At 36.5% G+C, this 25,213-nt stretch overlaps 1 protein-coding gene across 1 annotated transcript in view; it reads right to left on the reverse strand.

Moving 5' to 3' along the window:
* Positions 1-25,213, reverse strand: part of snrka (SNF related kinase a) — an 86,218-nt gene that overhangs the window by 56,755 nt on the left and 4,250 nt on the right. The window contains 1 exon segment of the mRNA NM_001193327.2: positions 16,338-17,054. Within this exon segment, the coding sequence (NP_001180256.1) occupies positions 16,338-16,926 (589 nt within the window). The 5' untranslated portion in view covers positions 16,927-17,054.

Raw genomic sequence — 25,213 nt, forward strand, 5'->3', positions numbered from 1 at the left:
CTTGCCGGTGCTCATACAGTTCTAGCATTCTTTTTACTGAATTATATTCATATGCCAAACAGTTGTTGAATGAATTGTGGGTTTTCCATGGCGCAGAAATGTAAACAATACATTCATGATCAATAAGCAGCCCCAGATAGCACAGACAGCTGTCATTTCTTACCCTATGCTGTGCCCTTCAGGGCCATTCTCCTCTGTTTTTGAGGTGATGTGCATAAGTAATCCTTTTATATGTCTGATGTGGTCCAAACACAGTGAATTATGTTTGATCAAACAAAAGAATAGTGAAAAATGTAAACAAGGATCGGTCCCTGTGGCTTGTACAGCACCTCTCATCAGTTGGAATGCAATAACTTTTGCATAGATTACGGTAGAGACCTTTTTTCTTTTTTCCTATGATTACAGACATGTGCAGGAACCACCAAAATGAATTACAGCACGCTAGAACACACAGAACCTAAAAAGTACACTTTCAAACTTGAGTTTATAAAAAAAATACAAAAAGCGCCTCTTTTTTTAGGTGTTTATTATAACACAGACAACATTTACAACTATTTCAAACACTTTCAATAGTGTTTTATGAAAATTCAAAGGGTTTTCTTTAAAATGACACCAAATTTTTGCATTTACACCTCTGCATGTGGATTTGGGAAGCTTTTAAATTTGGGTAGGCAAAATCCAGGTGGAAGTCCCCAAATAGCAGCAGAGTTTAAGTGGTTAACTTGAGAGCAAGAAAAGTCATTAAATATAACATTTAATGAACTATGCCTTCAAAAAAGATTTTATTTGTGAATTTTTGTTTTAAACTTTAACAGCTACTAAGCACTGACCTAAATATCGCCACCATTGTATTATAAAAATTCTACTTATATTTGACGAGGTTTGCATTGCCAGTTAGACTTGTTATTTCTTTTAAGGCTTTGAAATAATCTGCATTGAAAAAAAGGCCAATCCTTAGTGTATACTACTTGACAAAAGTCTCATTTTTAGGAACAACAAATAATAACTTGACTTCTAGTTAATCATTTGGTATCAGAAGTGGCTTATATGAAAGGCAAAGGCCTCTAGATTACGCTTCATTCATTCATTCACTTACTTTTCGGCTTAGTCTCTTTATTAATCTAGGATCGCCACAGCGGAATGAACCGGCAACTTATCCAGCACATTTTTACGCAGCGGATGCCCTTCCAGCCACAACCTCCACACAAAAATGCCAAATGACCCAGCCGAGGCTTGAACCTGTGACCTTCTTGTGGTGAGGCGACAGCACTACCTACTTCGACACTTCGAGACTACGACACGCTTAGATTATTTTACCAAAATAAAATATGATCACACCTCGATTTTTTATTATTTAATTAGGACAGTAAAGTCTGACTTTGCTTAGACAAAAGTCTTGTCACTGAACAGAAATAATGTACAGTATACATGCATGCGCCGTGGGTTACGCCGGTCACTTGACGCAGAAGTATAAACCAGGCTTGAGCCGAGCCCAGTTTGATGAACTGTTGTCTGGTGTTGGCAGGAGGATTTCCCCCCTTAGGGAGACCAACAATTACATCATAATCACGTCCCCACAAGCACAAGCTTCTGAATATGGTTAACGAGGCACAAATGTCCACTAAAGTTCAGATTTTCCAACTAGAGCAATTATCGCAAAACGCTCAATTTGTGGGAATTCAGTCACGTGAATCGCGTCGTTCATGACCCTTTGCTCTGACTTAACATGATAATCACTAGCGCTTGACGCTTCATCCACGTCTGGTGTAAACACACCATTACTATTCGTCTTTGTGGTGGGAATTGAGCTTTAAGGATTAGGTTCCCTAAAAGTTTTAATTGTGTTATTAATTACTCACCCTCACATTGTTCCAAAGCCCTGAGACTTTCATTCTTCTCCATAACCCAAATTAAGATATTTTAGGAGAATCTGAATACTATTAAGCTAAAAAACACTTTTGTGAGCATATAAAACAACCTAACGTAATGAGAACGTGCCCTATACTGACACTAAGAAGAACAAACTGAAGAATAAAGTTATTTTTGTTTCATATGAAACAATTATTTGTGTAATATTCCAATTGAACCACTGAAAACAAAAGCCGTTTTGATCACTTTTTAGGTGTCTTTCTAGACTTGAATGGCATCTGGAATGGAATCACTGGAATGAGTCGGGACCATTGCTGTTTATAGAGAACCAAGGAGCTCTCGTATTTTAAAACGTATGATTCGATTCACACTTCGGTTTGTTTCTCGGGATATAGTGGCTTTTGCTGTAAAAGGCAAGTGCCGTTTAGCGGCTTTTGCAAACAAACTGTTATTTCTGAATGCGCTGATGCTGGGATTAAGATGATTTGAAGCAAATCTATTTGTTGATGGTGTAGTACGTGTCTAAAGCATTGACTCAGTGCCATTATCTCATTTTGTTCGGAAGTAGCGTCTAGCGGCTTTTGCATCTGAACTCTTCATATGTTCTTTGTGAGCGATAGATATTTATTTATGGCTGTGGTAAAAATACAAAAAAAGTTCCCGTCAATCCACTTAAAAATCTCCATAAATTCAAAATGATGTCACTACAGCTATCGAATGCTCTAGGACGTCTTTCAGAATGTATGAAGAGTTTCAATCTTTCATCTGTGTGAAAGTGTAAGCCTGCTTCGCTCATCCACATCCTTGATGTCTCCCAGTTTTTTTTTTTTTTTTTTTCTCCGCATGCTGCTCTCCTGACTGCTGCTTACATGCATAATGCGAGTGGAAATCAGCATGCTAGACCTCTGGGGTTTTGTTGTAAACTAGAGCTGTCTATAATTCAGCTCACATGGAAAACTGCAGTGACCTAATATTCTCAACAATGAATCTGATTACAACAAGAAGGTTGTCAGGCTTTATGGTGTGCAAAAAATAAACTGATTTAAAAGTAGATCCGGCACAGTACCTCCGCTGTGGGAGCTTTTAGGAGTAACGTTCATTCTGTCATGTTGAATGTGATAGATGAGTTGTTTTTAATCAGCACACAGTGATGATAACATGTGTGACATAGAGTGAGGGGTGCGATTTACATATTGATGTACATACACTCACCGGCCACTTTATTAGGTACACCTTACTAGTATGGTTGGACCCAATGTGGCCTTCAGAACTGCCTTAGTCCTTCGTGGCATAGATTCAAACAGGTACTGGAAATATAAAGTTCAGCACACTTCTGCCTTCTATTTGCGTTGCTCTGCAATAACACTTCTGAAATGCTATCTGGCAGTGGGGTTTCAGTGTTTCTCTTGAGTTGTTTCTTCGCGGGTGTTTAAAGTTTACACTGGAATAGCAAGAAATGTTAACTTACAGTAGAAGTAGCCCAAACCCACTCATTCAAGCAAGAAAGAGGCGGGAACCGGCGGACGTACAACCACTTTGATTATAAAACAAACAAAACTATCCATCTGGAGCTCTTCCATGGGCATAGATACTTGTTAAACCAGCCTGATCTCACAAGGAAACGTAACTATTTTACATTTTGTCAATTTAGTGGCGGCTCAGCATTGTGTTTTCTATTGGCCATCGGCGATGTACGATGGCATTGTGTATCGGCCCAACCGTAGTAAACACAAAAGTTTCCATCTGGAGCTCCTTCACGGGACTTGACACTTAATTGCTCCATCGGGACTCGAAGCACTCAGCACCGCCCATGCTGGTCACCGCTACCAAGCTGACCAATCCATAGCTTGTGCTACGCATTGTTAGGACATGTAGTCGAGTTTTTTGAGAGGTGCGCGTTAGCATCAGCGACTGAAGGCTGTGCCCGACCATACACATGTGCCTGATGCAGAAGTATAATCAGCCTTTACTCCACCATCTACCGGAAGCCCCCCACTATAATGTTTCTTAAATGTAAAACTATAAAGATGGCGCTCCATCCTTGGTGCGGTGCGAATTTGATGAACAGTGTCCTACCTGGCCAAAATATGGGAGAAATCTGTGGAAATTGAAAAAAAAAAATCCACAAAATAGCTTGCTTTCGCGTAGAGGTGTGAACCTATACTGGTCTCACGGTTCGGTTACGATTATCATGCCTTCGATTCGGTTCAATTCGATATCTCGGTGCATCGACGATGCTTTCCATATACAGTGTTATATTTTAGGGGGGAGGCTTTAACAAGTTGTCTGTATAAACACACAGACATACAGTACCACACTGTCTCTCATTCAAACACATACACAAACATAGACAGCACCAAAGAAACAAACACACACACACACTTAAGCCCTCGCAACAGTGAGAGCTCGCGCTGAGCTGAGCAGAAAAACGAAAAAAACGAAGCACTTTTCCGACGGTCCCTTACTAAGAGCTCCTCTCAGCGCGAGCTCTCCCGGCTAAACACATATTGCGAGGGCTTAAACGGAGCAGTGCTCGTAATGCCGAGCGAAAAAAAAGAAAGACAGCTATGAAACATAACCAGCTTTGTCTTTTTGTAGGAAACACACTTTAGATCTTTTTAGGGTAAGAGGTTTTTGAGTTATTGCCGTCTATAACTGAATGTGTGTCAGGAAAATCGAAAACAAAACTAACTGAACCGCGCTCCTTTCTGGCGCTCCCCTGGATATACAGCACCCTTAGAATTTGCCTATGGTACCTATGCCACGGACCGGCCCTGAGTTGGCTGAGTGTTGTAAATACTCGCGCTCACCTCCCTCGCGGCATAGGAGATAAATGACGACAGTACATAATAACCGGTTATGATTATTACTGAACCGATACCTTATTGTCCGCGTCTGCATCGCGATGCACCGAAGAAACAATTAATTTTGACCCCTACTTTCTCGTTTAATTTAGCAATCGTCACAAAATCCTGGAAGTTCTGATATTATACTTGCATTTATGGAGATTGGGCCAGGGAAAACATTGGATGAGCACACACAAACTGGCCTATTTTTGTCTCACTGAGCCTGGCAGCAAAACAACATTTCCTAATAGAGTGGGACACATCAGTACCCCTACACCTGGAGTCTTGTTCTTGTGTGCCGATGTCAAGTCAGATGAGGGATCTGAACGAGGGCACATGGTTTCCGGAAAACCAGACACACCTGGTTCAACAGCGGCAGCAGGTGTTACCATAGCGACCAATGAACTGTATTAATAGCCCTCTGGGTGGACTTCGCCATTGTACACCTGTCTTAAAAAACGAAAAGAAGGCAATCTAAGAATAGTTCCTTCATTTCCTTTAATCCATCTCTCAAATTCAGTTCACTCTCTCTCCAATGTATAGCGCCAGCACTAAAACTGAAGACTGCGAAATGGGAGGAGAAGAGGAGGTAGAAGAGACAGCCCACAGCCTCCCCCTTGTTGTGAAGCCTCTGCAGCAGAAGTGACGGGACTCACATAAGCGTGCAGGCAGCATATGTGCCTCGCTGGTGCTTTAATTAGTGATTGGGGATTAGTCACTTGGCAACTTTCACTGGTGAAATAACTGCACCAGTTCTCTCCAGTCGCCAGCTTCAGACGTCCCATAGAGGAGCAGCGTGGTGCTCCAAAAAAAAAAGTATGCACCATTTACTCTTCAAATCCATTTGTAAAGAGTCCTTCATTGCTGACTAGCCTAATGCAGACGAACAATTCTCCAAGGTTTTCAAAGTCATTTTTTTAAGTAAACAGTCAACAAAGAAAAATAAATTAAAAGCACTGAGTGGTTATCCTTTTCTTATACCAACATAGTTTCTTTATTAATTAATGACATAACAGACAAGGGGACACGTCTGTTAGCTTAATGCACTGTCAGGCCTAATGCAGTGATCCGTTTTGACAGTTCACATGGATACCTCACAAGATAAGAATTTGTATTTGACTGTGTTCACACGCACCGCCGTAAGGCATACCATAAAGCTACAGGCAGTCTTCATGAAGCAGGAACTGATAGCTTGAATGCAGCCGCCTGACAGACAGACAGTAGCTCAAATGTCTGTATTCTGAACTTCCTGTGGAAGAACTGGTATTGTTACTTTTACTATAAACAGTATAAAGACTAAACCTAGATGAACATTTTTCTGCAATAATGGATGATATTTTTAATACAATAACAGTAAACAGCTGAACTGCAACAAACTCTTTTTACATTGATAAAGTTTGGTATTTTGATGGTTGGTGGGATTTCACCAAACAGGACACGTTACTGGATCAATAACCATCAGCATTAAGGGATACGTTTAAAAATTATTTGGTTGGTTGTTCATTTATTCGATTAGTTGGTTGGTTTTTTATTTGGCTGGTTGGTAAGTTGGTTGTTTGGTTGTTTATTTGGTTGGATAATTGGTTGGTTGTTTACTTGGTTGATTGATTGTTTGTTTGGTTAGTTGGTTGGTTGTTAATTTGATTGGCTGGTTGTTTATTTGGTTGGATGTTTATTTGGTTTGTTGGTTTTTGTTTGTTTATTTGTTTGGTTGGTTGTTAATTTGATTGGTTGGTTGGTCGGTTGTTCATGTGGTTGGCTTTATGTTAAGTTTGGGCTCACAATAAGGTGTGGATTACATTTTCAAACAAAAATGGTGTATCAGGATCAATATGGTAATCTAGCATTGCAAGATACTCTTCTACATAGAAAAGAGGGTCTTACAGTTTAAAAATTATGACTTTATTAGTCATTTGGCTAGTTGTTTATTTGGTTGGTTGCTTGTTAAATTGTTTGTTTGGTTGGTTGTTTAGTTGTTTATTTTGTTGGTTGGTTGTTTATTCGATTGGTTAGTTGGTTGTTTATTTGTGTACTTGTTTATTTGTTTATTCGGTTGGTTGGTTGTTTGGTAATTTGTTTGGTTGGTTGGTTGTTTATTCGTTTGGTTGGTTGATGGTTCTTTATTCGTTTGGTTGGCTGGTTGTTTATTCGTTTGATTGGTTGATGGTTGGTTGTTTATTTGTTTAGTTGGTTGGTTGTGTATTCGTTTCTTCTTTTGGTCAGTTGGATGTTTATTCGTTTGGTTGTTTATTCATTTTGTTGGCTGTTTATTTGGTTGGCTGTTTATTCGTGTATTTGTTTGGTTGGTTGGTTGGTTGGTTGTTTTTTAGTTTGGTTAGTTGTTTATTCATTTATTTGTTTGGTTGGTTGTTTATTCATTTATTTGTTTGATTGGTTGTTTAATCATTTATTTGTTTGATTGGTTGTTTAATCATTTATTTGTTTGGTTGGTTGTTTATTCATTTATTTGTTTGGTTGGTTGTTTATTCATTTATTTGTTTGATTGGTTGTTTAATCATTTATTTGTTTGGTTGGTTGTTTATTCATTTATTTGTTTGGTTGTTGGGTTGTCTATTCGTTTGGCTGGTTGGTTGGTTAGTTGTTTATTCGTTTGGTTGGTTAGTTGGCTGGTTGGTTGGTTGGTTAGTTGTTTATTTATTTGGTTAGTTGGCTGGTTGGCTGGTTGGTTGGTTAGTTGTTTATTCGTTTGGTTGGTTGGCTGGTTGGCTGGTTGGTGGGTTGGTTGGTTAGTTGTTTATTTGTTTGGTTGGTTGGTTGTCTATTTGTTTGATTGGTTGGTTGAACTAGATTTTAAAACTATTATATTTAGAAATGTGTTGAAAAAAAACAGAAAATCAGGAAGAAAAATGTACAGGGGGCTAATATTTCAAAAGGGCTAACAATTCTGCTGAAAAAAATATACTTTAGTTTTTTTTTTATTTATCCAATTATTTTTTACTTAAATTGTTATACTCTGTTTCAGCTTAATCACAAACACTGATTGTTAATAAATAAATAAAAATAGCTCTATTCAATGACTTTTCCTGTTTTTGTTTTTAATGCTGTAGCATCAATTTAGTATTGGTATCGTTTTAAAGCCAAAATGTTGGTTTCGTGACAACAATAATATAGTGTACGTGCCATTTCATGATGCTCTGATGAAAGACAGCTCAAGATAAAGTCATTTATAGCAGGTGTGAGACGCTCTAGGAGGTAAACCTGAAATCGGAGAACATTCACACACAAGCTGCACTTCAGCCATCAGCCTTTATACGTGTCTGTGGCTCATTTATTTCCTTTGGTGTTGGTTTCAGATGACTGAATGGCCAGAGATGTAGATAGCCACACATGCACACACAGAAGACCAATACAAGCTGGAAAAAACAAAAGACTTTCCTCTTTTATCTAATCAAGGGGAACAAGTGGTGATGCAGCACTTTTTAAGTACTCTGGTGAAATATTGCCTACACTCAAAAAAAAAAAAAAAAAGACGTTTGCTGTTTGTTCAAACTACCTAATTAATTCTGAGTCTTTTTAGCTGGACAACTTAATTGTTTTATGTTTAATTCACTTAATTCCTTCACGTTGTCCCAATCGATTGTGTGAAACCATGCATATTTTTACATTGTAGTTGCTCAGACTTAAGCAATCAACCAAAGCCAAGATTGAATTTACACACATCCTTCTCCATGGTACTAGAATTCAGCTTGTGTTTCCGGTGTTTAGATGATCATGCAACAAATGGAACAAATGTCAACATTGCAGAGCCGAAGGAAAACACGGAAAATTTGAGCTTTGCAGTAAATAATAAATATTTAAGATTACAAGGACATGATGTAGATGCAACTAAGTCACTAGTATACGGAGAACACTTAATTAAAAACAACTTGTTATACATGCTTCTGTGATCCCATTTAATTAGAAGAGGACAAAAACTAAATCCGATATTTTATACAGAAGCGCTTATTTGTTTAGTCAGAGGAATGTAAGTGGCTCCTGCACCCTGGAATAAAAGCCCTGGGATTACATAAGAGCATAAAAAAATGAATGCATGCAACTAATATTTTAAAAACTGGTTAAGCAAACAGAGCTAGACAAATATTACAATCTATTCTTGGCATTAGAGGGTGTCTGTAGACATTCCATAGTACTCTTTAATCAACAGAATAAAAAAGAATTAAACAAATTAAACTAGAATTTAATATATATATATTTTCAACATTTTTATTGCACTTTTTCCAGATAATGTAGAAACTTATTAACATATATGAAAAATATAAGTCCTATCAGCAAAGAGATTACATGAAACAAGGCTCGAAATTGCGAAAAAAAAATATTAGACCAATAGTTAATTTTGAACATGACCAAAACACAAGGTCATGAACTGCTTACATCTGTTACAGGCATCACTTCTGATCAAGGTGAAGTCTAATATTTATTTTAACTGCTATCATTTCAAACTTTACAGGGCACCTACGGTGAAAAACCTACTTTTCAAGCTGTTGGACAAACATATGTGTATATATAGTGTATAGACCTTCATATTGGGGTGATATAAACACACCCAGTCCTTTTTTCAATTTAACAACATAAAAAGGGTGAACCAATTAGAGCGACTGCAACTTTACGTAGGAGTGCGGTTCCCCCGCCCACCGAATTGATTGACAGTAGCGTATAACATGTCCCGGTAGTCACGTGTATAATCATATCAACAAGAGAAGACGAGCGCAAAACAAACGGGAATAAAAGATCTGTTCAGTTTTAATTTTTTTTATTAGTTTTTAATCAGCACAGCTGCGTGTCAGAACAATTATAAAAGAAGACGCTTCAATCCCGGTTTGTGGATGTTAAATCAGGTTTATTTTGTACATTAACATAACAGATATCCATACAACAGTGGAGATTAACCTGTATCCTGTCACATATGCATGCAAAAAGAGTGCAAAGCTAAACGCGCGCAGTCTGTCTGTCTGTGTGATCATGTGTATCGGTGTGTGTGCGGGTGAACTTTGTAACGACATTGTGTGTGACTCATTGTTAAGTTGACTCATCTTAACACAACAAATGCATCAAATACTCATTGGTAAAGTTTTTACCGTAGTATTTCTCACAAACGCGACATGATATCTGCTTCCTTTATGTCTGTTTGTTGTCTGACGCAGCCGAGGAAGGACATTAAGGGACGCTGAAAGGCACGTAATAACGGTGGGCGGAGAGGACTAGCCTTAAAGGTGCAGTACAACAAAACAGCCTCCTGGTGCAAAAATGTATAAAATAGAATCTTATAAAAGGTATAATAAAAAATCTGAAACCTAACCTAGGTGTCCTTTAACAAACCGGTTATTCTCTGTAGTACAAGTGTTCAATTGATTTCAAGTAAATGGCTTAAATAATACAATAAAAATAAATTAGTCAAAGATAAATTTGATGAGGCCGAAATCATGCTCAAACCGGTCAAATAAGAAAGATAAAAGATGTTCAATAATTATATATCCATGAAAAAAATAAATCACAGGATTACATACATCTCAGTGATTTATATTTAGACCTATGTGAAGTATAAAAATTAAATATAAGGAAAATGTATTAAGTTGGGTCACTTTCAAGAGTCTCCAAATAAACCCTGTAGATGATTTAATTATGCTGAACATGAATTCCACTTCTCATCAATTTTATGAAGACGGCGAGGCCAAGGTTAGGACATCTTGGCATGTGTTTCCATTACTGCACAGAGCTCTGCATCCATTATACTTGGGCATGCTCTGTATTTCCCCCGTTTTTAAGTAATTGCCAAATGAGCAATTCAATATTTCAAGCCATTGCAGCTATTAGTAGCAATGCTAGTAGACCAATTCATTCAACCTGAATTAATGAAGAACAAAATAACATTGTCATATTAGAATACATTTACGCTCTTGCCGCCTTCGGTGTCCATGCACATTTATATTATATTATAATATATTACATTACATTACATTACATTATATTATATTATATTATATTATATTATATTAAATTATATTATATTAAATTATATTAAATTATATTATATTATATTATATTAATTATATTATATTAATTATATTATATTAATTATATTATATTAATTATATTATATTATATTATATTATACTATATTATATTATATTATATTATATTATATTATATTATATTATATTAATTATATTATATTATATTAATTATATTAATTATATTATATTATATTAAATTATATTATATTATATTATATAAAATTAAATTATATTATATTATATTATATTATATTATATTATATTAATTATTTTATATTAAATTATATTATATTATATTATATTATATTAATTATATTATATTAATTATATTATATTAAATTATATTATATTATATTAATTATATTATATTATATTATATTATACTATATTATATTATATTAATTATATTATATTATATTAAATTATATTATATTAATTATATTATATTATATTAATTATATTATATTAATTATATTATATTATATTATACTATATTATATTAATTATATTATATTAAATTATATTATATTTTATTATATTATATTATATTATATTATATTATATTATATTAATTATATTAATTATATTATATTATATTATATTATATTATATTATATTATATTATATTATATTATATTATATTATATCATTCAATCATTTTCTTGTTGGTTTAGTCCAACTTATCCAGCACATTTTTACACAGCGGCTGCCCTTCCAACTGCAACCCATCTCTACGAAACATCCACACACATATTCACACACACACTCATACACTACGGACAATTTAGCCTACCTAATTCACCTGTACCGCATGTCTCTGGACTGTGGGGGAAACCGGAGCACCCAGAGGAAACCCATGCGAACACAGGGAGAACATGCAAACTACACACAGAAATCCCAACTGAGAAAAGGATCGAACCAGCGACCTTCTTGCTGTGAGGCTGTGAGCCTTACCAATAATTTATTATATTATATCATATCATATTATATTACCAAAGAATTTGGTTACAAATAGGATGAAGCAAATAGAAGTATGCATAGGTGATACATCAAGTTGCAGTACAATAAAAATGTTCTACTTTTTTAGGCTAACTTTTAACGTATTACAGTCTGTGTAAATTGAATTAATGTAGATTTAACCTAAATGCCATTGCAAAATAAACGCTTTATTGTAGCACTTATTAGAGATTATTTGCTATTTAGTTGTCCACATTAAAAAATCCCTGATTTTTTGCTGAAGTGACTGCTGTAGCAAACAATCCAATGATCAATTCAATTCTAGAAGGATAAACGTCAAGTCCAACCTAGATGATGATTTCTGAAGCACAGCGAAGAGGTTTTCTGAACTCTGTCATCTTAGCACAAAGAGAAGTGCTGATACTGAAAATATTTCCTTACAGATGTATTTAACAGCAACAATAAAAAAAAAGATCACTCCAAAATACACCCCGCTCAAGGGTCAGTCTTTGTTTTACAGAGGTGCGTCTTTTCCAGAAGCACAACGAAGAATTAAACCGGTTGCCCAGCCAAACTCTGAACAAATTATTATCGATTAGGAAACGTAACCAGAAATCACCTCAGCAGAGAACCCACCGGCATCAGAGCCTATTTGATCACACTGACAGTGTCAATAAAGAGTGTTTAATCAGGGCTCCAGCAGGGAAAGCTCGGCTCAAACAAAGAGCGGATTAACTGTGCCACCACCTGCCTGTATAAGGGCTGGAAATACAATTAACCAAAGACGATGTGTCCATGACTGCTGTGTTGTGACAGTTACCATTCAAATGTGTACAGAGATACAGAGACAACAAAGCTAAAGCAAAAGAGCCTTCTCCTCTAGAATAACACTGCACCATGGATGTAGAAATTAAAGCTTATTAGGACAAACGTACCTCTTATCCATAGATATAATGTATAGATGAAGTCAGAATTATTAGCCCCCTTTTGATTTTGATTTTCTATTTTAAATATTTCCCAAATGATGTTTGACAGAGCAATGAAATGTTCACAGTATGTCTGATAATATTTTTTCTTCTGGAGAAAGTCTTATTTGTTTTATTTCAGCTAGAATAAAAGCAGTTATTAATTTTTTAAAACCATTTTTGGGACAAAATTATTAGCCCATTTAAGCTATTTTTTTTCCCGATAATCTACAGAACAAACCATCATTATACAATAACTGGCCTAATTACCCTAACCTGCCTAGTTCACCTAATTAACCTAGTTAAGCATTTAAATGTCACTTTAAGCTGTATAGAAGTGTCTTGAAAAATATCTAGTAAAATATTATTTAGTGTCATCATGACAAAGAGAAAATAAATCAGTTATTAGAAATACGTTTTTAAACTATTATGATTAGAAATGTGCTGAAACAATCTTCCCTCCATTAAACAGAAATTGGGGAAAAAATAAACAGTGGTGCTAATAATTCAAGGGTGCTAATAATTCTGACTTCAACTGTATATGCAACATTATCAGATTTGCATTTCAAATTAAAGTCGAAACAAGCTATTGGCTGTTTTTGAGAATGAGGAGGAGCTACTCTATGTCTCACCCTGTCTCACCCTGTCTTCCACCCTGTCTTCCTGTTATGCAATACTTTTTTCCAGTATGTGCTAGATTGAAAACTACCTAAAATGGCATCATTTTGAAGAAAATATACATAGGTATTTGTTTTATTGCTCGGAAATGGTACACAGTGACTCAGCCTTTTTAAACTTTTATTTTTGCCATCAAACTAAGAACTAAAGAGAACTTCCTTGAGGTATACCGAGGCCTTAAGAGGGACATGGTTAATAATATTGTGGCTGAAGCAGTTAAACTGTCTTCATAGAAGGATCGCCACTCCAAATGGTCAGACTTTGAAGATTGAAAAAAAAAAAACTTCTTTTTATTAATTGTTCACCTAAAGAATATTATGTAAATAGATCTACAGAAATCAATTTCATTTTCGTCATGTATTGTCCAGATGTTGGACTGAAGCTTTGCCTGCCTTAACATGCCTAGCACAACTACCACTTCTTACTCTTGGGAAGGTTACCCAACCTGCATCAACTTGCATGATTGTGTTCATTAACTCAAGGAGCTAACATGCAATGATGAAAGGAATTCCGCCAACGCACTTCAATAATCCATAACCTAATGATCCAGAACTTGAAGCTCAAATGACAGTTGTTCTTCATAACTGAAGAGCAGAACCACAACTGCTAGTATCTCTGGTTAACAAGGGATTGTTCTGACACATTTCCTGATAATGAGGTTAAGCTATGTTTGACAGCTGTAGAAGATGCCTTACAGCAACAGATAATACTAGAAAATCAATATAGGAATCTATTAAATCAATTATGCTGCAGTTAAATCACTTGTTACACAGCAAATGTCCAGTAAAGTGGTAACAACACTCATAGTTTTTATGCAGTTTGAAGTCTGATGTTTGAAAAAAATATAAGGGGTCACTAACTTAATAGACTCTTTTACTTTGAGAACATATTTAAGCATTTTTCTAAATCTAACTTATGGCCCGTTTCCACTTAATGCTACAGTGTGGTACGGTTCAGAATGATTTTATGACCATTACCACTGTCAAAAGGTACCCAAAAGCAAACCGTACCGTACCACTTTTTGGATACCCTTTGCAAAGGCGAATGAAAACAAGGGAACCGCCATTTTTAAATACACAGCCAAGACATTATACCAAGTGTAGAATCTATTCTATTACGACATCACAAATGACGTCAGAACATAATAATCGGTAATGAGTATTACTAAACCGATATCGAATTGTCCCCGTCTGCATCTCGGTGCACCGTAGAAATATTTAAATTTGACAACCCTAGTGAACAAACCGTTCAGCTTTACTTTAGACATTTCCTCGAGCGAAAATGATGTCGACTGAAACTTTCTGTCGTACACCACGCCCACCAAGAGTACCACTGGTCCCCGTTTAGCAGTGGAAACACAAGGCTGATAAATGTAACCTGTACTGAGCTGTATTGTACCATAGTGTACCACTTAGTGGAATGGGGCCATTAAATAAGTCCTATAGTGACTAGGGCTGGGCGATATGACAATGATCTTAATATTTATTTTCCATTTTGAACTATAACAATATATTTTTCGATATATATTTATTTATAAATTGTTAGTTCTTCCAAATTAAAAAAAAAAAAAAAAAAAAAAAAAAAGTACCCTAACTGTGACTGAAGCAACAAAAATTAGAGGATACATTAAATAGCACAACATATTTTTAACCGATAAATTTTCGGTGGCCGAAAATTTGGAACCTTTCTAACACTTTTCGAATCCTATTGTTGCAAATTTCTGCTATGTGATTGGCTCTTGGATCAACATAGAGTAAAAAGGTCTGGAGCTTATTGTTATTGACATAAATTTTATTAACACCATTTATTGGCCCAGCCTTAATGGTGACATTGCAAAAAATAAGATAACAACTTTTAATAACACAACAAGATAGCAATTTATTTTCATCGTTAGATACTTATCTCAATTTATTTCACCATGATTGTTTGACATTTTCAATAAACTGGGATCAGACCAAAATATTAACGAAAACAGATGAAAATCACAGAACTTAAATTACATTTACAATATTTACATGAGAAATGTTTTATTACCAATTTATTTTTATAATCAATTATAGTTAGTTAGCATAGTACGTTGAGCATTTAGCAAGTTTTTTACTGCAAAGTTTTGGATTCAGGCTGAATTATACTTCTGCGTCGAGTGATTGCCGTAACCTACGGCACATTCCTTGTCATGCATTTATACTTCTGCATGCTGTTTGTGTTGCTTTGCTATAACACTTCCGAAATGCTAGCTGGCAGTAGGTTATGTTTCTCGGTGTCTGGCTTTTTCGTTGGTGTTTTGTTTTTTATGATTGCTACCTTAATGTACAAGTTGCTGAAACTCGCTCATTCAGAGGCGGGAACCGGCAGACGTGCAACAACTTTAATTATAAGGTAAACACAAAACAAAAGTTTCCCTCTAGAGCTCCTTCACAGGAATAGACACTTGTAAAGACTCACTTTATCAGGCTCATGGCTCTCAGCACCGCCCACACATCACCGATACCAAGCCGACCAATCAGAGCTTGCGCTATGTGTCCTTGTGATGTGTAGTTACAGTTTTTGAGAATTACGTATCGGCGTAAGCCAGAGTAAGGGCTATGCAATACTTCGAAGGCTGCGTCGGACCATACACGTGTGCTTGACGTAGAAGTATAAACCTTTAGTTTATACCTTTAGTTTCAGTTACCAATAATAATCCAAATACAACTTATTTTTGTGTGTAGAATACTGTTTTCTTAACTCCTTACAAACTATGTGCCACAAAACATGATTGACACTGTTTACTTGTGAATGTACCACAAATAATCTTGCACTACTTGCTTTTACAACCTTAAAATACCTATTCTTGCGAACAAAACTACTTGCCAGATAATATAATTCATTGTAATGCTGAACCAGTTTTGAGAAACTAACAGGAAATACACAGTACTTAATAAACGCCTCAGGCATACTGAATATTTGTAATGTACTTTGGAGTGTGAATGAATTACACACACACTTACCCACAGCAGGTGCATCGTACTCATCTCCCAGCAAGATCTCAGGGGCAGAATAAGCCAGCGAGCCACAGCTGGTGGTCAGCTTCTTTCCTGGCTGGAACTTATTACTGAAGCCGAAGTCGGTGAGCTTGACCAGGCCCTGTTTCTCAAAGAACACCACATTCTCTGGCTTTAGGTCACGATGAACCACGTGTAAGCGGTGACAGTATGAGATGGCGTGCACAATCTGCGCAAAATATTTCTTGGCCAGTTCTTCGTTCAGTCCCTCTTCGTGCTTCATGATGTAATCGAACATGTCGCCACCATCGCCGAGCTCTAAGATCAGGTAGAGTTTGGTCTGTGTGTCGATGACCTCATAGAGCCGAACGATGTTGGGATGTTGGACCAGTTTCATACAGCGGACTTCCTGGAAGAGGTGACCGGTCGCGACCGTGTCAAGCTTGGTCTTGTCTATTACCTTGACTGCCACTTTTTCACCGGTGAAGACATGACGTGCTAGTTTGACGACGGCGAAATGCCCGCGGCCCAATGTCTTGTCCAGGTCATACAGTCCGGCGATCTTCCCGTCATACCCGCGCTTGATTCCTGCCATGATTGCTGGTCCTCCGGTGGGATGGAGGGGGAGTGGCCCCTGGGGGAGGGGCGGGGCTTAAACTGGAGGAAAAATCCAGCTCACTTCAGCACATTGGCTGGTAATTGCAATCCCATGATGGCAGGTTTCTGTCAGAGAGAGACCAGAACACAATTAGTTATTAGAACCATTAATAGGTATTTCAATTTTTAAATTTGTAATCTTCACATTGAAGTCCTTTATCACATCAAGCTCTGTATTTGCCAAGAGTTTGTCCAGGGACATTAAAAATTAAAGAGTTAGTCCACATAAAACTGCAGCACAACACAAATTCAGATATTTTAAGATGATATCCATGAACTCTCTTAGGTTGTTATCACACTTTGTACAGTTACAAAGCACGCTTGTCCCCCCTCCCGTCTTCCCCAACGGCCTGCACTCATATTACATTCGGGCCTGGGCATGCTCACGTCATCGATGATGCGCTGTTCAGTAAGCGCTTTCGCTCAGCACAGTGGAGATTTCTTTAGTTAAATTGTTTTAGTCATTTGGGATGCGGTGACATGCAGTCAAATATTTCGCTGAACAGATCCGCCACTTTTGACGCTCATAAACAATCATAAAGTCCTTGTGCTGCAGGAATTAGGAGGTTTGCTGAAGGTGCGCAGCTTTCGTGCCTAGTGACGGGTTTGCATCTTCAATAACCTACGATAGTTTGCGTTTATTGAACAGTAAGAATGATTAATAAATCCATATGAAACAGTCCCTTAACAGTCACGTCTCGCTTTCAGTTTTGGGCTCTGGTGCATTTTGCACTCACATACAAGCGTACCGCGCCAAAGCCCAAGTGAACCGCGCCTGAGCCCGATTCAGAGCACTCACACTTCTCAAACGATTCGGGAAATGGGCCTGGGCACGGTTCGGATAGCATAGTGTGAGTAGGCCCTTCATATACAACAGTGGTCGTCAACACGTCGATCGTGACTCTACAGCAGGGGTTTCAAACTCAAACTGGTGAGGGGCCATTTTAGTGACTGGCAATTCATAGCAGGGCCATTTTAACATTTAAGCACCAGAAAAAAAGTGTAAACCTGATATAACTGATGCATCTTAGGACAACAGACATGATGTTTGTATTTCAAGCATTAGCTGTCACTGGTGATAATGCAAATGTGCACATTTATCGTGTCACACATCAGCTGCTGAAATATATCTGTGGTGGTTGTGTGTATGGCCGAGCGTTGTGTGAAGGGGGATATATCGAATATTGAAGGGGAAATTAAACTGATATGAAAATACTACAAATAATAGGCATAATAATTTTCATTCTGTCCCAGCCAATTGTTTTATCCCAGTAGCGCAAGAAGAGCAGAAAGCAGTTTGGGTAACTTAAATTTCTTTACTGGCAATTGTTCTCAAATTCCTTATTTTTTATAAAACTATAACTGAGAGGGGACAAGTATGTATGTAGTCACAATTACTTCAGTTCCAATTCAATCAGCAGTACAATTCTACTAATGTGTATGTTTTTATGCAAATCTTAATAATCATGAGGAGAAGTTATTAAATGAGACTATTTGAATCAAATATTCGCAAAATTATCATATTTGTTACACCACCAGCATAACGTGTAAACCATGAAGAAGTGTTTGTACAACAAAATACAGATGGTATAAAACTGATAATAAAACAACGCTTGAATATTTACAAAAATAGAGCTTTAGTAAAAATAGAGAACTTGCGAACATATATTTTAACGTTTAAATCAGCCACAGAACAAAACGAATGTGTGTTACTCTCGGACCGCAAACTGAGAGAAAATAATGTTAAAATTAATCTGAGTGCAGGACTTAAATGATGACTAGGTGGCGGGTGAAAACCACAAGTAACTAGACGCGACGGCAAAACAATAATAGTGGTTAAAAAACATATGTTTTGGCGGGGCCGAATCTTGTTCATTTTTGACGTCAGTCGCAGGCCATAGGGAGGAGGAGGGCGGGTAGTTTGAGACCCCTGCTCTACAGGTATCAGAAGGTAAGTGGAAGAAACTAGATCCCGGTACAAAAGGTTTTTTTTAGATTCTCCGTGTTTAATTTTCTTTTTTAAATACAGTATATTGTGCCGTCAAACTGATGAATAAAGCAATACCAAACTCGTAGCAGTGAGATAGGGCTGTATATCGTCACTGGTGGGACACTAAAGGCTGATTTATACTTCTGCATCGAGTGATTGGCTTGACCCATGGCACATTCTTTGTGCATAGCTCTGCATTTATACTTCTGTTCTGCACGCTGTTTGTATTGCTCTGCAATAACACTCCAAAACTCTAGCTGGCGGTTGGTTTTTATGTTCCTCTGTGTCGAGTTTCTTTGCAGGTTTTTTGTTTTTTTCTACATGCTATAAGTAGCTCAAACTTGGTCATTTAGAGGCGGGAACCGGCGGATGTGCAACAACTTTAATCATGAGGTAAACACAAAACAAAAGTTTCCATCTGCATCTCCTTCACGGGACTCAACACTTGTAAACACTCGCGGCTCTCAGCAACGGCCACGCTCGTAACCAAGAGGAACAATAACAGAGTTTGCACTACGCATCATTGTGACATGTAGTTACATTAGTGCCTTGATATACGTTTAAAACCCCCTGAAGAATGTAACAGGGTTCAACGCTAAGGACATTTTCTACTGGCCCGACTGGACCAGCAGTTCAGATTTTTACTTGCCCTGCCAAAATTTTTACTGGCCCCACCAAAATAAATAAATAAATAGCTTTTTTTTAGCCATATATTTTAAATAAAGTGTCAAAAATATTGTCTTTGAATCTAGAATTTAAATATTTTTAAAATGTTAAAATATTTAGCAGTAAAATACAGCAGTATGGAAAATGTGCAGGTATTTTATTGGCAAACAAAAAGTGGATGACTTAAAAGTGATGAAAAACTATGCAAAACATCACTTCATTTTTTTCGTTGTGTTGTACCCATGTAAATATCTTTTCCCACAACGTTGGAAACAGACGTTTTCTTTTAGCCTCATAATTTGATGTTGCCGTCTCATCACTGTTCTGGTTTTTACCAGGTTGTGGAAAAAAATAACGTGCTGCTCACAACAACCAATTAGATAAAAGGAACCAAAAAGCAATATGGTGTTTATGACTTTACAGAAAACGTAGCATTCTGAGACTTAAAAGCACAAATTGTTTCTCGATTCTAAGACTGTATTTGTACTCAATTGACAAATAGTAGCAGACAAATTAAAATTGAATGACAAGACAGTACTGGCCTGATCGGGCCAGTAACGATTCTCTCTACTGTCCTGAACATCTCTCATGCTGGCCCGGGGCCATCGGGCAGTCCTTATTGTTGAGCCCTGAATGTGTATTTATTGCTTCTTCAGTTATATAAAAGCTCAAACATACAGTTAATGCAATCTTAATCAAGTGTTTCAGATTTAAGATGAGCTTTCAATTCTAGTTTCAGTAATACGGGATTCTCATGCTTGTATGGCCATAACAGCTATATATCAGAAATATTTCCATCATCCCAGGCTATAGAGAGAGGTTGCACCGCCACAGGCTTCAACGAGGACCATCATAGATTTGTATTGATTTCTTCTTGTTAGTGAAAAAATAAAAGCCACGAGTATGGCTTGTAAGCCTGTGCTCCAGAGGAGACGCTGCCTCCTAAAAGGGCTGATTCAATTTTAGTGGCATTAACCTCAGGCCAGTGTTGGAGATGACTACCATGACTTTCACATGTTCGTAGCATATTTATAATCCATTTGTTCCAAAGAAAAAAAAAATTGTATATGATACAGTATACACTGTATAATATATATATATATATATATATATATATATATATATATATATATATATATATATATATATATATATATATATATATATATATTAGTTAAACGATTAAAAATATTATTTTATATATTTATAGTTGGCTGCAGGGGCCGATTGAATGCGATTTTGTGTTAAAAGGGGCATCTTTTGAATGGTTTACAAATAGTTTACTACATTCATAAATATTCCTAGCAAATCTAATAAATGTTGGAGACATAATCACTACATAAACGAGCTAAATCGCATTTCAGCAGTGCTTATTTAAGAGCGCACAAGAAGATCTGCGCTTGATCCGCCTATATTTGGGGGCGTGCGAGAGGTTTTGTGCATAAGCAGAGGAAATCGTTGTGCAAGCAAAGAGTACTACACTTAAATATGATCTTGACTTGTAATACTGCGTTTATAACATTTCTCTATTTGTCGTTGAAATAACGCCATAGGTAGTTAGATTTGTGTAAAAGGTCTGCCACCACAGCTGGAAAAACTCCTAGAGGAAACACTGAAGATGTAGGAGACTAGTGCTCACTGTTTAAGTTATACAGAGCTGTATGAATTTACAAATCTTGAATATTCACAATATTATTTATCATTAATTAATCAACCTTATAATTCCAAGGTGACGATATGTTTGAGAATTAACAATAATAATAGGCTACTCATATTAACCTTTATTTTATTTTTAAAAAATTGTGAGAAAGAATCGAGATCTTGATTTAAAGCAAAAAAAATTGTGATTCACATTTTAGCCAGAATTCGCCCTAATACAGAGTGTCAATTTAAAAATGAGACGAGTATTTTTTTCTAAGTTACTGAGGCATGCCGAGGATAACTCTCACAGTACCTCTAGACTTTGAGTTGCACATTATGAATTACTAAACACAATTATAGTTCAGCTAAAAATATTTTATCTTAATTCATTAACATTCTGAATGGCTTGAGGGTAAATAACTTAACAGCCACTTTTAATTCTTAGATGAACTATCCTTTTAGTTGGTCACATTTCTTTAGAATTGGGTGTAACACAAAATTTCCTTTTGTTAACACCAGAATAGCACAAATGAACACAACAGGAAGCAGTGTTCATAGGCAAATGAAGTTCACATTTTAATGTGTTGTTTGGGCATTATTTATTTAACTCTTAAATAGCGGACACTCATACTTAAGTCAAATGCCTCACATGCTAATAGTTTGCTGTGGATGTAAACAAGCAATTCCAAACTTACACCAAGTAAAATTAGGCTGTTTATAAGTTATCATTTGTACATTCCAAAAGAGAGTTTATGAATCAATGGCATAAAAGAATAATTTTTGGTTCCCCAGAAGAATTAAACACACACACACTTTTCTTAAGATCTTTCGTGGCATCTATTCAATCAATCAAGCCTTTATCAATCAATCAAAGATTTAACAAGGTACTGGAAATATTCCTCAGAGATTTTGATCCATATTGACAAAATAGCATCATGCAATTGCTGTGGATTTGTTGGCTGCACATCTATGATGCAAATCTTCCATTCGACAAAATTCCAAAGTAGAGCTGCAACAACGAATCAATTAAAAACGATTAAAATCAATTACTAAAAGCAATGGCAAGAAATTGATTCGTCATGTCACGCGACGCAGAGACGTTTGATTATTAAAAAAATTTTAAGTTGTGCACGGAGCGAAGTGAATCCACTCTGCCTCTCTCGCGGACCGATGCCAGCAGAGTTCAGTGCCTCATAGACAGGACAAAGCAGAAAAACGAGCAGAGGTAATATTAGATAAAAGATACATGGCCAAGGCAGAGAAATCTGTGTGACCCTAGTCATTCAAGCTGTGGGAGCATTTCACACTAAATAAACAAAAGAAGCATGACATGAAAAATTCAAACTGAGCTTTGATGCGATAGCTGGCGCTGAGCCAGATAAAGACTTGTCGTTTTATCACAATTATGCAGTGTTTTTAACCACCCAATGCTTATTTTATGTTTTAGACATGTAAATACTAAGTGTGTCACGATTTCGATTTTAAATCAAATTTGATCGAAATTCATGCTCAATTTTGATTATCGAATCAAAAAATGGAATCGTTGATGCTGCCACGCCCCCATGTCACGACAGCTTGGCTTGCCAAGCGGAAAAAAAGGTTGTTGAAGTGATTTTTGAACTGCAGAGGCAGGAGACCTGTCGACATAACTTAAACCCTCTCCTCTTTCAATGAAGTCGCCGGTGTGAAGTGTTTCGGATTTCCAATGAGTTATGTTGACAACTTTCGTGTTGTCAACAAAAAAAAACAAAAAAACAAAACACAGTTTGCAAGCTCTGCTTTGTAATTATTAGAGTTGGGCTGTTAGACAAATGCAGGCATTGCGATCTTCCGCCCCGCCCCCGTTGCACATCCGCTTGCGAAAAATACACACTCAGGCCCTGTTTACACTAATAGGTCTTAGTTTTTAAATGTCATTTTAAATATTCACGAGTCCCGCGGAAAAAGTGATTGACAGGTGGCAATTATGTGTGTAACTTATTATCCATTAACTGTATGATTTATGATTTTGTCTCATTTTTCTTGTTTTAAACCGAACATCGAATCGAACCATGACTTTAGAATCGAAAATGTAATTGAATCAAGGATTTGGAGGATCGTGACACCCTTAATATTTTGGCTACACATTTACGAATTTCACAAACTTTTGCAATGATTAAGTTGAGCAAATCATGAGGGAATTTTTTTTTGTGATGACTTCTGGATTCATGGAGACATCTAAACCTAAGTATGAGAATCAGCAGTATGCTAGCCCTGGCAAACAACATTAATTTGCCTGCAAGGTCCATTAATTTTCCATAGTGCTTTTATAGTACGCAAATAATGGCTTGGTTCATTAACAATGAACACTACAGGCCACTACGCCAGCTTTTGTTCAACCAAAAGAAATGGCCTTCCCTTTTCATAAAAAAACAGCTTGTTGTGGCTTAAGAGGAGCGATTGCTCGAGGATTTGGGCCATTGTTCAGCCCCTTCCACTAGTAATTATGTTGTCATCATAAACAGCTGATTATTACTGATATTAACACCAAAGCCCACACTGAAGTGGTGAGAATTTCCATGGATAATATTAGTATGCATTCAACAAATCTGGACTTCTTCCAAACAACAGGGCCCAGATGCTCCAAGCCCAGTTGTACACAACCCAAGTGGGAGATTAGCGCAAACAGCATTTCAGATTTTAGCTTTGCCTATTGAGCGGCCTACAGCAAAGCTTAAATAAATCACGTCCCAGTTGTAATGCCCAATACTGGCCGACGACCAATTACTGTGCAGTCATAATGGATTCAAATGACCCCAGCTGCACAACCAACCCCTATCTTGAAGGCTCCAAACGCTGAAATCAGAACATATTTACAATCCTTTTACAACTACACGCCAACAGCTCCACCTTTTTTTTTTTAGAGAATTCCTGATACATCAGCAAATGAGCTAACAATCTGCAAGTCAATGACTCTTAATTGCCTGGAATGTACTGTAACTGTTGTGCAATACTACACAGTATAATTACTCAGGTAAGGTCATGGTTCAACCAGGAGCATCTTATATTCTAAAAATATTTAGATTTGTTTATAGAAAATTAAAGAAAACATTTGTACACAACATTGACATTTGTGACACTAATTTGCATGTTTAAAATAGATACGTATCTGCACGTTACTTTGACTTTAACAATCCTTTCATTTAGTGTACAGTAGAGCTGCACGATTCTGGCTAAAATGAGAATCGCGATTTTTTTTGCTTAAAATAAAGATCACGATTTTCTCACGATTGTGTAGATGTAAAATAAAGGTATGGTAAAAACAAACATATGGCACAACATCGATAATAATAATATGTGTAGGTCTACTGGTTTCTATAAATAATTCTATTCTACTTATAATAATTCTGATGTTGAATTATTATGTTTGAGATATATGCTATTATGCTTGCAATCTGTCATATTAGACAATTTAATTCACTGGTAAAATCAGACATTTGCCATTATCAGATTAGATTCAACAATATATAGGCTAGAGTAGTTATACTGACATTGTAAACATTTATTTTCATGCACAACTGTGGGTTCGCAATGAAAGAAAAAACATACCAAATGCTTGCCGTAATCATAACTCTAAAATGCGATATGATCATTTAAACGAAGTGCTCACTTTCGGTTTCATTCTGACTGCTAAGTACTTGTACATACTTCACGCGCGACTCCCAAACGATCACTCTGCGACACAAACTAAATATTATTTGCAACTGTATTACCTGTTATTCGCAACATATGCAGATTCTGTTCACTAAAGTAGGCGCGCGCGTCTATCATTAAGCACGCCCTCTCTGTGATAACAGCTAACGGTCAGCAGCTCATGTCACGTGTGATTTCCCGATCGCGAAAACATCATTGTTAAGAAAAAAAAAAAACATTTTTAGGTGAATTATAC

The sequence above is a fragment of the Danio rerio genome, chromosome 16 (assembly GCF_049306965.1).
Source record: "Danio rerio strain Tuebingen ecotype United States chromosome 16, GRCz12tu, whole genome shotgun sequence".
NCBI lineage: Eukaryota > Metazoa > Chordata > Actinopteri > Cypriniformes > Danionidae > Danio > Danio rerio.